Source organism: Cornus florida, unplaced genomic scaffold (genome assembly GCF_030987335.1).
Source record: "Cornus florida cultivar Cherokee Brave unplaced genomic scaffold, ASM3098733v1 CherokeeBrave_3.0.0_Hap2_Chr09, whole genome shotgun sequence".
Classification (NCBI taxonomy): domain Eukaryota; kingdom Viridiplantae; phylum Streptophyta; class Magnoliopsida; order Cornales; family Cornaceae; genus Cornus; species Cornus florida.
The window spans coordinates 79546970-79563266 of NW_026775579.1; the positions used below are offsets into that span (position 1 = coordinate 79546970).

Sequence of the window (16297 nt, forward strand, 5' to 3'; positions counted from 1 at the left end):
AGAGAGGGGGGGTCGGCACAGATAAAAGTCACGGGAATCACTAGCTACTTGTGCTTTGCGGGCATTACCATAGATACATACAGATAGACAAGTCACTATAATCCGAACAGGCTTCTGATAATGAAAAAGTAGATTCTTTGTACTACTTTTTAACATTATATCAGATCATTTTCGACATTTTCTCAAAAAATCTTTATTTACTAATAGTAGCAAAACTGGTGAAGAGAGAACCTCATACTTCTAAACTTCAGAAATTATTATGAAAAAAAAACCCCAAACTTAATCAAATCTAAATATTGATCTAAGTATAACCGAAAGGAGATATCCTAGCATTGTAATACTTCTTAATTTTACCATCATACTTTTGTACTGGGAAAAAAGCAAGGCCTGCAACCATATACTGTATATACATACACTTACATATGCAACAACTCCGGGACTAATTTTGATTAGCGGGACTAATTTTGATTAGCCAGCTTCCAATTACAAATTGCACTTGAAGAATGAGACAGCTAAAATAATTACTTTACAACATTTGAGGACTAACAAAAAGGACCTGAGACCAAAAATTTTATTTCACCAATCACTTTTGGCATTGTATGATTCCGTAAAAGACAAATGAAGCTCTATAAGATTTACAATGAGGGAGATTAGTTAACTTGTATCCCATGTTGGGATCAGCATACTTATTTCTGTTGGCCTCTTTCTCATCCTTCATCTGAAAAGTTAATCCGTCAGTTGATGCCGGGCCATGGTCACTGGCGGCACAGTCCAAACCGAGTAATGGCAGCCGCTGAATGGCCTCTCTCAAATCTGCTTTCTATTAAATGTTGGTTTCCTATAATAATTGTATTGAGCCAATCACCACTTCATGGACATAAGATAAAATGATCATTGCATCCACGGTTGATTTTCCTTGATTGGGGGTCCTATCTGAAACTTGCATCCCCGGGTTAGGATGAATCTTTCTGATAGCAATTATTTTGACCCAGCAACGAAATATCTTCCGGGGACAACATCAGCGCACCAGCACCCAAGTAGTGTCGTGCAGCACGTTTCCTGCAGTGCACCATTTTGTAACTTTGTTTATAACATGTAACATTTAAGAGGTTGCAAGAATGCCATGTTGAAATGACAAAAGCACATACCTTCTTTGTTTTGTCTTGTCAAAGGTTCTTGATAAACGGGAGGCTTCTAATCTTGAAATCTGGCCCAATGAAGCAATATATTCATGGAATGCATTACCTTTCGATGCTAAGTACGATCTTGAAGGAATTATGGACTGAACTATGTCGCAAAGACACGACTTTAATTCACTGCAACATAGGCACAAGGAAAATGCACTTTTAGTTGCATCTGTGTTAACACACAAAAAATTGTCGATCCAAACAAGCACTACATTCAACATTTATGGATCTCGCCGAACCAGATGGGAAGTGTTGCATTAGATTTGCAAAGGCTTCCTGAAGGGGAGATGGAATTAATTAGCTAGCAAGCTAATTAATTGCACATATAACCAAACTTTCATTATGACATCCCTTTTAGTTTTACTGTGCCTTTGATCTGTTAATTATCCACATCAATATGTCAAATGCAGTATGCTAGAATGCACATCAATGTATGTGAGCACAACTAGTAACATGGAAGTCAGTGATTATAATCCTTTACCTTTCCAATGGAATGCCTCTTCTTGGTGGCCCTATCTCTGAACTCCTAATGGTTCTCTTATCGTGATTGACCAATTTCCCTAATGCCATTGTATTAGTTGAGGATTCTAGCATCTCAAAGACCAAATCCACCCTGCTCAAGGAATCCATATTTGATCCTAAAGAAGCAATTTCCTTCGAATAGAAGCAAATCCCGTGTTGCGCAATTGTTGATGTCATCTGCAATTGGTCATCGTACCAGCTGAATGGATGTGCTTCCTCGTAACGAACTTTTGACGATTCCAAATAGTCCTGCAAGATTACTGACAAACCATAATGGACAGCACATACGTAACGTAAAATTAAACTGTCTTCCAACATCTAATACAGAAATGATAGTATTATATTTTATAAGCAAGAGATAAAATGCAATAATTCATAAATAACATTATACTTACACAAATCAGTGGTTGACAGTCACCAAGTAACAAATCTGCTTCTGAAATTAGATCAGTCATCCCAGAGGCAAGTTCCAGAACTTGGGATGCATCTTTCAGTTCTGGGGTGACATACTGTCTTAGGTCTGTGTGACACGCACGAAGTTTCCTCCATGTTTCTTGTACAGAATCAGTCGCAGCCCAGGACAAAGGCTTCTCAATGGACTTGGATCCCCTGCAGAAGTCCATGCGACTACACTCATCCATCACTTGATACCCTCTTGGAACAGCCTCCATTCCCTCAATGTGAGAATCTCCCATCTCCTCTCCGTCAACCAATACCGTATCTATATTGCAGGTATTTTCTGTGATTTCTGAAATTTTATGTAATCCAGGTGAGAATTTATTAAAATCGTTAACTTCAACCGGCAAAAAGTTTTGCATTAAATCAATGCTTGCAGAAACTGCTTCTTCTATATCAGCAACACTACCACAAGACACTGTTCTAGAAAACAACAGGGTTCCATTATTAATCTGAGTCTCAGGAACAAAAGATGATTCTGGCACAACGGATACATCAACTGACTTGCATGTAACATCAATCTGTGAACGGTCTGCTGTTTCTGATTGGTGATAATGATTTTCTTCCAATGTCTGCCCTTCGGAATGAAGTAGCTGCTCAGATAATGGGTTGAAGCACCTCTCAGCTGATTGATAATTTGGAGACTTTCTGTTCACTTCAAGTATTTCATTGTTAGTACCCTCGAGTATACTTGAAACCACGGGAAACCCATCACCAAAACATTCATCTCCAGAATCGGAATACAGTACTGTATCGAGTTTTCTCCGAACATTTCTCCGAGCAAATGCAACTGGGGAGCCTGAGGAATTGGAGAATTCACATGCTGTATCAAACGGAGCTGCAAAACTATTGTCATCTTGAATGGAGCAGTGCCTGCTTAACATTGCTTCTTTCTTGGCCTCAACACTGTTCATTTCGTTGTCACACATCTTTGCACTGTTCTGCATTTCATTATTGTTTAGCTCTTCTTCCTCAACCAACTCCATTAAGCTAGACCTCTCTTCCATCAGCAACAATGACTTGGTGATCTCCTGCTCCACGAGTTCAGACAATTGAGAAGGGTAACCCCAAGGGATAACTTTTGGTAGTATTTGATGTCCAGCATCAAGGTCAAATAACAATGGATCATATATTCTCTGAACTATATTATCTGGACAAATAGAGAATATGACGTAAGTACTTCTCACTGTCATTACATGCTTGTTTGATGAAAAAAGTTGAACAAGAGATGAATTGTGAATGCAAATCAATTGCTTAAATTAGAAGCTCCATCACATTCTCATTTGCTAAGCAGGCATTTGGATACCACACATGAATAAAACCATTCAATTTGTGGTTTTACAAAGCAATAAAAATCACGGACCCGTTATTCGAAATGAAATGAAACTATTATTTTATGTCATCTTAACCAAGCAAAATAAATGATGTTTTTATCAAGAAGCTGGGTTTGAGGTCCCTTTAATTATAAAATAATGGTCTCAAGACAACCAGGGTAGTTGGGCTGGTGGATGGAGGGGCAAGGAGGGAATGGTGATATTTGATAAGAAACTAAATGTACCTTTCCAATATCCACATATAATACTACAAGTAAAAAAATTACTCATTTCACATAACATAGAAAAGAATAAACTTATCAAATTCTATTTACTACCAAAAAAAAAAAAAATGAGAGAGAGAAAAAAAAAAACCTTCCCCTGCATCCAGAATTCCAGATGATATAAGTGAAAAGAAACAAGTCCAGGAAAACCAAGTGCGCGAGTTTTATCACCATACTGAAATATAAAGCTGTATTCATGATCAACATAAGCTTATGCTGGAGCCAAAATGTATTTGTAGGACTTACCTTTCCTATGTCTTTGACCCTGGCACCAGAATTGGAGATGCATAATGGTTTTACGAATATCTCTATGACAATATCCAATAAACCGCTCTAGTAAGCAAGGTTGAATATTGGCTTTTTCTGCAGCACAAACCTGCAGAGAAATTAAAAGTTGATTTTAATGAAAACAGATATTCATACGATGGAAAACCTGGGAAAAGCGAAAATGCATTGAAAATTCATACTCTGTACGCATGGTGAAGAAGCTCCTTCGATGATGGTAATGTGAAACACACCTCCAGCCTGTCCAAATTGTTTGGGAGGACAGGATTGTTACCTAAAAATTATCAAAACACAGTAGTTAAATCTTGAATTAGAAACATGATGTAAGAACAAAAGGAAGTTTAACCTATAAGCCTTTCTTACTATTGCTGGTCAATATCATAGGTCGCTTTGCAGTCTCCGCAAGTTGTTGTATTGTAGCAATAAAACCACGATCTTCATAAATAGTAGCATCCACATCCTCGAAGAGAAGTAACGATTTGATTTCACTTTGATCACTAGCACTTCTATTGTCGCATACAAATTTCCCAGGAATTCCACTGGTAATTTGAGAATCTTCCTCATCTGATAATGGTATCAATTCAAATACTTCATCCTTGAACTCTTGGACTGCTGTGGTATCATGCATGATGGGCGAGGATTTTAGGATCTTGCTCTCGGAACCCACAGGATTTTCTACTGTCCTGGAAGAAAATCACTATTAATGTGGGACGAGTAATTTGAATTCTTGCTTGAGATTTCATAATGTCTTGATTTTTCTTCAAGGTTTTATTGGTCATAAAGAAATGATGGCTAAAATACATTTACCAGGAAACTGACACAAGTATGCAGAAGCCTGTTGAGATAGCATTTAAAACCCAGTAACAGAGAAGTAATCTTAAAAGTCGGAATTCTTGGAAGAAGAATGACGCGGTAACCTATTGTCACGCTGCTAAACAAAGCTAAGGTAGATTGCTTTATATTACCAGGTATTATCATACGTAAGCCAAAAGTAAATATGTTCTAACAGAATTGCAAGATTTTTCTACAATTATGGACACCAATTTTTCTCTTTTACATATTACAAGTACACTGTACTATAGGAATGCTTCAGTCCTTTCAAGTGAAGGGTCAGTAATCAAAAATTAAAATACAATACAAATTATTCAATCAACATTGCCACAGCCCATTATGATTCAGTAGTATTTTAACTAGCCCTGAGAACAGATAGATAGCAAGCCAGTTGAAGATAGAAACCAACACACCATCATCCAAAAGAATTATAAAAGAGAATACAATGAGAAGTAATCTCAGCAGCAAATATTTTTCACACGTCCAGACAGAAACAAGGAGTATTGTGCATCATTTTGGACCTCATAAAGTGATTTACATGTTGAACATACAATCTAGTAGTTTATTTGTGTCTATTTTCCATTTTTTTCTAAGAAACGGAAATCTATAAGGCTATATCATTATGAAAATTATAGATGTACATGAAGGAGGAGGCATCCTTCAGGAAAAGAAAATATAAAGACAAGAGAGAATACAAAGAAACACCAAGCTGAATATTAAAACCTAACCAACCCCAAAAAGATTCATTCCTTTTCTGTTTTGGGGGTGGAGGTGGTAAAAGTCCCTAACATCTACAAAGTAGATACTTTCTATATCTCAACCATTTGCTTTACTCGTTCTGATCTCAAAAATCAACTAAGCCAAAGAATTAATAGAGTTAAAAATTTCCAGGGATATATGTATGAAGAAGACTCTTTGGCTTTTTCCATTATCTATTTTCTTTTTACAGATACCTTTAAAGATATTTTGTGACACGTTGCGCCTATCTCAAAATTTCAATCCATTAGGTTCAACGGTAAGGACTAATTATAAGAAACTTGTATGGCCATCTACACTGCCATGAAAAATTTGTACACTTTTTGGAGTCCTTAATATTGCAGTGCTTGATTCATCATATCATATCCACTCAGAAGCTTGCAGGAGCAGTCATATTATTTCAATAATTTAGAACATGAAAAGTAAAAGGAAAATGTTTCAGATCATAATGCTGCTGCAAAGATGTATCTCTGTGGCACATGTTTTATAATAATCAACCTTTTCCCTGTAGGATGATGAACTAATTACGTGAGAAAGAATCAATCTATTACACAAAGTTTTTTTATTATTATCTAAATAAGACCCAATAGTTATTTGAAATATTTAAGCACGTAACCAAGTACAGCAAAAGTGATCAACTCCATCACCATTTACAGCATATATATATGAAACACCTTAAATTGCCCATTAGTCTTAAGAGGGATCAATACCTGCTACCATAGACCTTATATTGCCCATTGCTCTTACATGAACTTGTAAAGAACATTAATATATTGGGGAGAAGAAGAATCACCTCCGTCCTATCCATTATGTATGTGATGGACTGTTATCTTTACATATTGGACCATCGCAGGCATTACATACACTCCATGAGACCCTTACTAATATGAACGTTCATTATGGGAAATTTAATAGCAATTACTTTCCGAAAAAAAAAAAAAAAAAAATTTAATAGCAATTGCTGCCAGATTAGTCAAAAATCCACGTCTATGGTATGAATGCTCATTACGGGAAACTTAATAGCAATTCCGGCCAGATTCGTCAAAGATCCACATCTATGGATGATTCGGATTTGAGTGATTATTTTAAAATTTTTGAAGGGGGTTTACTTTCTTGTTTACTTAAAATTGCATTTTGTTCAATAAAATAATTACATAAACTGCTAATTTGTACAACCATTTTAAAAAAAAAAATTATTTTCTGTTTTCAAATGGCAGAAAACCACATATTGAGGTATCTTAACCATGAGGTATCTTAACCATGATGTCAGCTATCTTCACTATTTGTTGTATTCTCCATTTTCTTTTTCCTTTTCTTTTTTTTATCCTAATTTCATATTTAATTAATCTCTATTAGTTTAGTAGTTATTTAATTTCAATTTTTTGAATCTCAGAGTGACCACTTTTTAAGAAATAATGAGATCAGGTCCATCTCAAGTCTTTCCCACCTAGCACCTCGCTTAGGCAGGACATATACCAGGTAATGGACTTTGTAATGCACTTCCTTTAGTAGTTAAAATAACAAACTTACATATACAGGGCATCTTTGAAACATATTCCTATTTGCTATTTTCATAAATTTAGATTTCTGTAAACTTATTGCTTTATTTTTCCTTCAAATTCAGTAATAAGTTTTATAGTGCTGCAAAATTAAATATAATTACATTTGTGAAACAAGTGAAATAGCATTCCATTTAAGATAATTGCCCCTGTGCAATGAAGACCGACAACTGCACTGATGCGAAAGAGCAATGTGGATAATATTGGAATGGAGGACCAAATATCCAGTTCTGGAAACAAGAAGGATTTCAAATGTAGCAGATCATTATGATGTTTTAACAAACCATTGAAGCCAGTGCGATTCTACAGCCTCCCCAAATCTTTGTTTCACCAGAGCTCCATTCCGCCAGTCTGATGCATTGATCTAGCAAGAAAACAGATCAGATGTTTCAGGTTTACAGTTGATAGGCTATTCCATTAGTATCAAACTACAAACTTCAAAGACTGAGTGGTGACTTAAAAAGTGTGTTCCATTGAATGATGCCCTGCATATTCACCAGTTTCTATGCATGAAGGAAGCATAGGGTGTTGTGCTCATATGAACATGTGAGTCTAAATAGATCATTAATAGTCAACTGGGGTGCTGAACCATGGTTCATTAATAAGAATATACCTCAATAACTTGAAAACCTTGCTCCTTTGCACAAGCATATATAGCTGCAGACTTTCCGCTCTGCATGGACAAGGCATACATTTTTAATCACCAATGTAAACCAGGAATATATGTATTGAACTAATATAAAAATTAAAAGGTGGCAAAGAAATCAAGGCTGATTCTTTATCAGGTTGCAAGCAATCAAGGCTGTTTTATCAATTTTGTACAGCATCCACTTTTTAAAACAAATTGGCAAATGATCTAGTGCTTTCAGTTCAAAAGAAGTGTTCTTGAGAAGAAACTTTAGTAAGGGTATTTTGACTCCTTTCCCTTTTCATCATGACATTCATTCATTTTTCTCGGTATAATTCTTTGGGATCTATATTCATCTTTAAGCAGAAAGAGAGAAAACAAAATCCCGACTTCTTACAAATATAGAAATCAAATTTTTTTGCACAAAATTATCTCTATATGAGATGTTTACTAAAATATACATCAAGTTCCAAGTAAGTATATCTAAGAGAATGTTTTACTATATTACAAAATAAAAGAAACTACTAAAAAATTTTTGCATACCAAATGATATTAGTGATCGATTGATTCTTTTCGTGAGGTTATTTAGTGTAAGAAATTTCCAGATAATTCCTTAAGAAAACAAGAAGCAAATAATCATTCTAATCTAGAAAACAAGTAGTAGCATTAGTTAGCGCTAAATAAAAATCCATCATGCATAAACAAGAAGAAAAACATTAGCATTCAACACAAGACATGATCAAGTTATGGTGCATTATTAAACACCAAAAAAAACAAAATGAGATCACATATTTAAAATGGCGAGAACATTACAGACAGTGCCAAAATGCAGATATATATTGCAGTTCACTTTTCCTCTAATTTATTTCCAAATAGAAAAAGAATAGATATATACCCCAACTGGTCCTGTAACTAAGAGAACATTCTTCAGACTCATTTCAGCTATATCCTCAGAATCACAGTCACTTCCGTAACAGTTATAATCAGCGTTTTGCACGATCAATTTATCACCAATGGTGGAATCTTTGCCGGTTCGATAATCTCTTTCATGCCAAAGACGTAGCCACTCACTTACAAACTTCACAGATTCACCGTTACCACATACCTGCACACCACATCATCAGACATAATACATGACATTATGCATATGGGAACAGAGAAAAACTTAAAAACTTGTCTGCATATTATTGGATACACGTTGGAGAAGTTAACTTCTGGACAAAGACAACACTAATTTGAGATATCTCACCTCAATGGCCTTTTGAGGCTGGTACTTATTTGTCCATAGGCTGTTTTCAGGCTGATTGTTACAACCTTGATAATATGACATCATCCTGCACTTACAACAGCATTCTGATAAATTCAAAAGTTCTAACAAGTACCAGTTGCATTCACAACAATGTCAAAAGAACAACTGGGATAAAGCTAAAGTCTCATATAAAATATATATAAGTAAAGCTCAAACACATGGAAGCCATCAAAATTTTAGAAAACACTCACCCTTCCTGAAGAAATCTACCCTGGCACTCAACATCTGGGTTACCCACACAGCCAGAATGCCTGGAGAAGAAATCAACGTAGTCCATTTCACGGTCCTGCCAATATTATAACGGTCACGGTATAATACTAATTCAAAATTTGCGAAGTACCAATACAGTAAGCCAATAAACATCCCAATAGAGGCAAAGTACCAATATAGTAAGCCAATAAACATTCCTATAGAGGCAACAGAAAAATCCACTAAGAGAAAAAAGACAGCATATACAGTTGAAGTGATGCAATATGTACCACTTTTATATCCTTTAGCTTTTCATTGTGAGTCACTTGCTCATCAGCCAATGGTGTTGATGATATTGGATGCAGAGATTCTCCTCCAATGGGTGATTGAACCAAAGAGACAAATTCTTGTTGAATAGGACATTTATCCAAACAAATACCATTCTGAAGCAATGATGACCCAGTTGGATGAGAAACACAGAGAAAGTTCTCAAAATTTAAGGACTTGACGGATCCTTCAAAAACCGGTAAGCATGCTCTTTCTAGACCAAGATTGGTACCAATGAAGCTTTTTTCGGAAATTACCCAATTTTCCCAATCAAGGGAGCCAAAGTCATCCTACATAATAAAATTTCAAATTCAACCCTAGGTGAGAAAGATGGACCAAAATGCTCATATTAAAACAATCAATCGGACACCTAGAGTAAAGAACATCTTTTCAAAAATTAGGTAATCAAAAACATCATACCTGGACCTTCTCAAATACATGAATAGGGCTGAAGGTAATGCTTTTCTCCTTTCTCTCAACAGAGCACCAGTTATTTTCCACAGTACTCTCCTGGTTTTTCCTGCTCATTTTCCAGGATGAGAAAAATGGATGTATTTGCTTTCCCGCAAATATACGTGAATTTTCCTGATTAAAAAAAATAGAAAGACGCTTAAGAGACCAAATATTTCATATCATAATCCGCTGTATGAAGAATAAATATTCAAGTTGAAGCTTTTATGTAACTAAAAATCTTCAAAGATTGCAAATTTCAAAAGGCAAGAACATAAAAAAATTAATTAATGAAAAAAAGGCCACCACAAAGTACAGTATATATATATATATTTTTCCTAGTTGGGATTCACACACACTGCCTCCACTGAGGTTCGAACCCCTGACCTCCCTTTTGGGAAATAAGAGCCTTGTACCGCTAAGTCACAGGCCTGTTGGTAAGTACAGTGTATATTCAAAGTAAAACGTAAATAACAAGCACTAGGACCAAAGTCCAATAACAAGAATAAGAACCGAATATGAGAAAATGAAATTTCAGGATTATTTATAGTCAAAAGAAGCATGTAAGTTTGACAAACCTCAGCTGTCACTTTTGCCTCTAAACGTAGATTGGGAATTGGCTGTGGCGTATGTTCACTCTGTGTGAGATTAGTTAAGATGTGACTGGAGCATGCTTCCTTTAGGCCACTATTCATCGCTTTCTTCTTTGGTGTTTTCACTTTTCGCTTCTCTGGTGTAGTTTTCGCTTGTCGCTTCTCTGGTGTAGTTTTCGCTTGTCGCTTCTCTGGTGTAGTTTTTGCTTGTCGCCTCAACGGCCGAGGTGTCCTTATATCTCCTATATAATATATTACATATGTAAGTTATTCATTCATCAATGAGCACAGAAATTCCTCGGGTGATCCAGTAAAAGATCTGACCTGTAAACATGATGTCACAACAATAATCCATTTCAAGAATGTGTCACAAATGGATTTAGTTTCCCATTACAAACTTGTTTCAAAGGAGTAGTAAACATTTAACAAGTTCCTCATAAACATCCTCAGGGAATTTATGACTTGATCAAGAGAATTCATTTTGAAATATGAAATAGCTTATTTTGATTGCAACCCTTTTTTTTTTTTTTTTTTTTTATTGTTTGAGTTATACAAGTTCTCCGCATGAGAAGAGAAACATTCTACACAAGATGTTCTCGAGGAAAGTTGTTGTTGACTTAAGATTTTCTAGTTTACGTTCTCCTGGAACAGAGGACCTCCACCTTGCATCTAATAAGCTTTAAAGCTCTATTGGCTTAGTCATGAACAAATTATTTAGTGCTAGAAAAAATGAGGAAAACGTTTGGAATGAAAGAAAAAAAAAATTCAAAAAAAAATAAAATAAAATACAATAAGATAGTTATTTTTTGGAAAGAAATTCAATCCAATAAACATAATTGAGAAAAAACAACGTATGTTCAGGAAAAAGAAGCAAATGTGGCCATGCTAGATCTATCAAATATCAATCCAGGAATTCAGCAAATAATTTGGAAAGTGTTGCAAAGTTAGGAAATTTGCAAATATAGTTATGCAGGTGCTATCAATTCATACCTCTTCTCATACAAGATGTTTCATAAATTAACATTGGGTATAATGTGGCATTTTCATTTATAACTGACAATGACTATCACTGTCATATAGAGAGACACCGTCGATGTTGCCTTCTCATGTGGTGTCCTGGACATCTATCCTTAGAGGGGCTCTACACGTGCCCTTTAATATCCTTCAATAAGCAATTGCTGACCTACTACTGGAAAAGGGTATCAAGTGTCAATCTGTGCAGTTCTATAATGGTTCCAAGATTCTGCTCATGATATATCTAGCCTCGATTACATCTGTCATAGTTTGGTCTGATGACACCACCAGCATAGACCAGATTGGCCTTGTTGTCATGGTCTACTGCATTTAATGTAAGTTCACTAGACTACTTTTACATCCCACAGAAAACTCAGGAGCATCAAGATGCAAATTCTCTGAAAACTTTCCATTTTAAGAAATTATATAATAGTTGTTCAAGCTTGTTTGAGAAGTATTGGCTGAATTTTTTTATTACTTTCTGCAAATTATCATTGTGCAATTTAATGCATAGAATTCTTATATTGAGTCAAGGGCGGGGCTAAATAGGGTCCAATGGGGACCACCACACCCACTCAAATTTTTTTTTTAAAAATAATAATTTTGTAATGAATGTTTTACGACAATTACAAAGTTGCCCTGATAACTTTTTTGCTCCCCTCAGTATTCTCCTACTGCTTTACTGAGCTCCTTCTCTTTTTCCCTCCTTTCTCTCAAATTCCCTCTTTGACTCTCTCTCTTCCTCCTCCCCCCAGGAGCATATTCCTGGCCTGTCAATCGTGTGGAGTTTATATGCAAGTTATTGTGCTGCAATAACAATGTAAAAGACGAACTAATAAGTTCGTCTTTGTGGATTCAAAGGTTTCGTCTTGTAGTGTTATTTGAATAATAGTTTCTTTAGCTATTCCCCATTTTCTTTGTGGATTCAGAGGTTTCATCTAAACAGAAGAGTGTTTTTTCCTCCTTTCACACTTATTTTTATGCCAATCAAGCAGCCATATGAACCTGAGCTTGGCCTTGCTCCAGCTTTGGACTACAGAACCATGGACCAGGCTAGTGCCTACACAGTTCCTACTTGAGAACCTGGTCTGCTTTTTCATAGGTCAATCCCCAGGCCTGCTTTACATTGGATGACCCTAACCCCTGGGTTCTGTGAGGCTAATAATGATTGTATTGACAGTTGTTATTAATCGCCAACATTTAGCCTGGAATGTCAAGCATCACTTCCATTATTGATAATCTTTCTCGTGTGATCATATCGCGCCATGCTATCTTAATGGGTTAAAAGCTATAGAAAACTAAATTTGGGGAAATATATGTGAAATTGACATACCGGCTGCTGATTCTGGGGGTGAACAGGTGATATCATTTTCTTCAGGTGAACCAACACATAGCTGCTCTTCCTGCTGTATTTTCTGACGGCGTCTCTCTGAAATTTTTTAAAAGTAAATCAGACTCTACAAATTAAGAAGGAATTGCAGTGTTATACAATGTTGCTAATCTAATTATTCTGACTTTAGTGTTCCATAATTCAATACACCTTAATCAAGCAAAGCATGGCCTTCACTTACTAACTATAACTGCAGAATCTTTGTCATCCACTTTCATGCTCAGACTCTCTTTGCCATTTTCAGCAACCTGTTATCAAAATTGAGATGGATAAATGCAGTTGCATGTCATCTACAATACCAGCAGTAACAAGATTGAAGAGCAGCAGAAGTGATGTCATTGCAGTGGGGGAGCAAGAAATTTTCATTTAGGGGGGCCAAACTGTAACATGAAATTAAAATTTAAAAAATTATAAAATAATTGTAAATATTTTTTCTTTTACAATACAATTCTTAGTGTATATTCATCATAGCATGCATGTCTATCATGAGGATACTCCTACTGAACTTGCATCCTTACAACCATTAGAATTAAGAGGTTGACTTCACAGCCTTACAATTCAATTGTTATAAGGGCACGAGAATAATGAGGGCTTTCTCAGGAAAATATTTTCCTATTCATAATATAATTAAAAAAAAAAGAAGAAGAATATACAACTTTAAATAAATAGAGACTGGAGAAGAAAAAAGTTGGAGAGAAGAAGACACTGACAGTTTATAAATTGATATGTGTAGCAAGGACTATGACAATAATGAACTTTTTTTTCTCATTAGATTTGGATTTTTAAAAGTAAGACTGAGAATTTTCAGTGGACTTTGAATGAGCCACATGTAATTTTTTTTTTTTACATACTTATCATTAATAACCATTAATAGGTAACCATAGATAAGGGTTTTGAAAAAATATATATACACAAGTGTGTTGCGAACACATACTATTAATCCTAACGATATATAAGGGTTCTATTTTTTTTTTCTTTCTTTCTTTATTAATTATTATTATTTTGGGAGGGGGGAGAAGTGGGGAAGAGAGATGGTTTCCAGCCTCTCTAGTATACAACACAACAAGCAGCCTAACAATAGATATCATTTTTTTTTTTTTTTTATGAGAATGATATCCTTGCAATCAGGCTGTCAACCATGGGAGCAGGTTTTAGTCTAAAGCCAGTCACTTAATTCAAAATTCTTCGACTTTATAGATATGGACACTGGAGTCAACATGCACACATGTCAATCCAACCAGGCTGGATCAGGCCCAGGTATGTTCAAGCTCAAATTAGTCCGTCCTGCAATCGTTGACCTCGGCCCAAGATCAACTCACTTTCTTAATTCTTATACAAGCTTAGGTCAGAGTTCAGGCTGGCCCATATAACACAGAGGTGAGTTCCTTGCCATCATATTAGGCTAAAACCCAAAGAGATATATACTGATGGATAGTTTGATCTTAAATCACTTTTCCAATAAACAAAACTGAATGCTATTTCACCAAAATATATATATATTTGAGGCATCAATAGACAAATTAGTATGAACTTGAAAAAAATAAATATAAGAAAAGAAAAAAAAAGGAATATGACGTATAAGAGAACTCGAGTGGAAGATACCAAGAAACTATGAACCTCACATGTGCCTTCCCTTTACTTATGGTTATGGGGTTTCATAAATAAAAGTCAAAGTCAAAACCCATCAAATAGCAATTAAAAAAATTCCAAGAGCTTGTTTGGTTCCCAAGTGCAAACTGTGGTTCCCTTGGCACAACACAGTGAGGTTTTTCTCTTAAAATGAGCAGATAACTTGAGCCAATTACATCAATCAGAAAATCATGTATAGTCTTTTCAATTAAAGGTGCACAGAATCACAGATGAGAATACAGACTTCCTAAATTCTACATTTAAGCACTAGTGAAATTGTAGGTGATCTCCTATTCAGGTGCCTAATACATGGTAGACTAATCAACAGTAAGGTTTTTCTTCTTCCTTAAACTACTTAAGAGCTTCTTATTATCCAAACAAGTGGGTTAACACTATCCTTTCTTTTCATTTCTGTTCCTACTAAACTAATGTAATCGTTCCCTTTCTTTTCCCACCAGCTTGTTAAAATTCGGAATGCACCAGTTCACTTCTCATCTGTGAACAAATTAAACTTCACAAGTGGTCAAGAATTAGGGAAACTTCCAGCAAGTATTCAAGTTCAATTAAAATACATTTAGGCATGTTTGACCATGCATGAAAATGAGGTAATTGTAACCTTTGCATCAAAGCATAGAAAGTGTTCAACTCAGCATGTTAAAAACATGCTTAAAGTTCAATGAACTCTGCATTATATGAACTCAGAACCAACTCTCACTTTTCACCCCTAGAAGCCAACATCAAAGCTTGAAAACGAGTTCAATATAACTCACTCAATTGTTCAATGCAACAGTTGATTATAAGACTACAGTTGGCGAAACTGATACTATTTGGAACCCAAAAGAGAAAACAAAAGCCTTCACTCAACTGAGCCTAATAGAACATAAAACCCAGTCGCTGGTAAGCTCTCGTTCTTCAAAAACCAAACGAACGTATACTTGTGTGTGTGTGTAATTTCATTGTTGTTTTTTTTTTTTTTTTTCCTTCAGTTTTCTAAGCAACCAAACAGACTAAATTGCTCAAAATTGAATTCATGCCTAATCCAATTGACTATAGACTAGTCCACAAGTACAATTTACCAGAGATTAAGTCGAATTCACATCAAAACTAAATAGATCACCTTTTTAGATGCCCTTGGTTGAGACATTGCCTTCGGCTTTGGCTTTCTCTTCCTCTTGCTTTGACTCCCGCAACACTCCTTGTCTTGGTCATCTTGTTCTACATCCCCATCACAACCTTCTTTTTCTTTGACCACACTCTCCTGAGACCTGTGCGGGAACAATGTCGACTGGATCAATCGCCGGCGGACAGGCGTCCTTTCCGGCGGCGACAGATCTCCACCGTCGGTCGCCACCACGACCGTGGCTTCCTTGGCTGATTCTTCCATTAGATCAGCTCAATTTTGGTTCTATGCAAAATTAGGGTTTTTGCTGAATTGGGGGTCTGTGGGAGGAATAACAAAATCTGATTTTAGAGAGAGAAAGTGGTAGAGAGAGATGGGGTTGGAGGGAATCATGAAGGTGTTCCCGCCTTGGAAAAGGATTTCGTTTGGCACATATTTTATACTATAATGGTGAG

General features: G+C 35.8%; 1 protein-coding gene across 2 annotated transcripts; it reads right to left on the reverse strand.

The window, feature by feature from the left end:
- Positions 1-423: 423 nt before the first annotated feature.
- LOC132274545 (uncharacterized) lies at positions 424-16294 on the reverse strand. Of its 2 annotated transcripts, XM_059775853.1 has the most exons (18): positions 15840-16292; positions 13275-13341; positions 13037-13132; positions 10675-10931; positions 10067-10231; positions 9610-9936; positions 9322-9416; positions 9071-9155; positions 8717-8926; positions 7807-7866; positions 7478-7557; positions 4411-4730; positions 4230-4321; positions 4009-4138; positions 2105-3315; positions 1669-1958; positions 1149-1316; positions 424-1059 (listed from the first exon to the last, which is right to left on the reverse strand). In XM_059775853.1, exons 1-18 carry the CDS (start codon positions 16104-16106, stop codon positions 954-956), a joined length of 4026 nt encoding a protein of 1341 aa, XP_059631836.1. In that variant the 5' UTR covers positions 16107-16292; the 3' UTR covers positions 424-953. The 2 variants fall into 2 exon arrangements, with proteins under 2 accessions (XP_059631836.1, XP_059631837.1); XM_059775854.1 differs by lacking the exons at positions 424-1059; positions 1149-1316 and having other exon boundaries at positions 1836-1969; positions 15840-16294.
- Between the last annotated feature and the right edge of the window lie 3 nt (positions 16295-16297).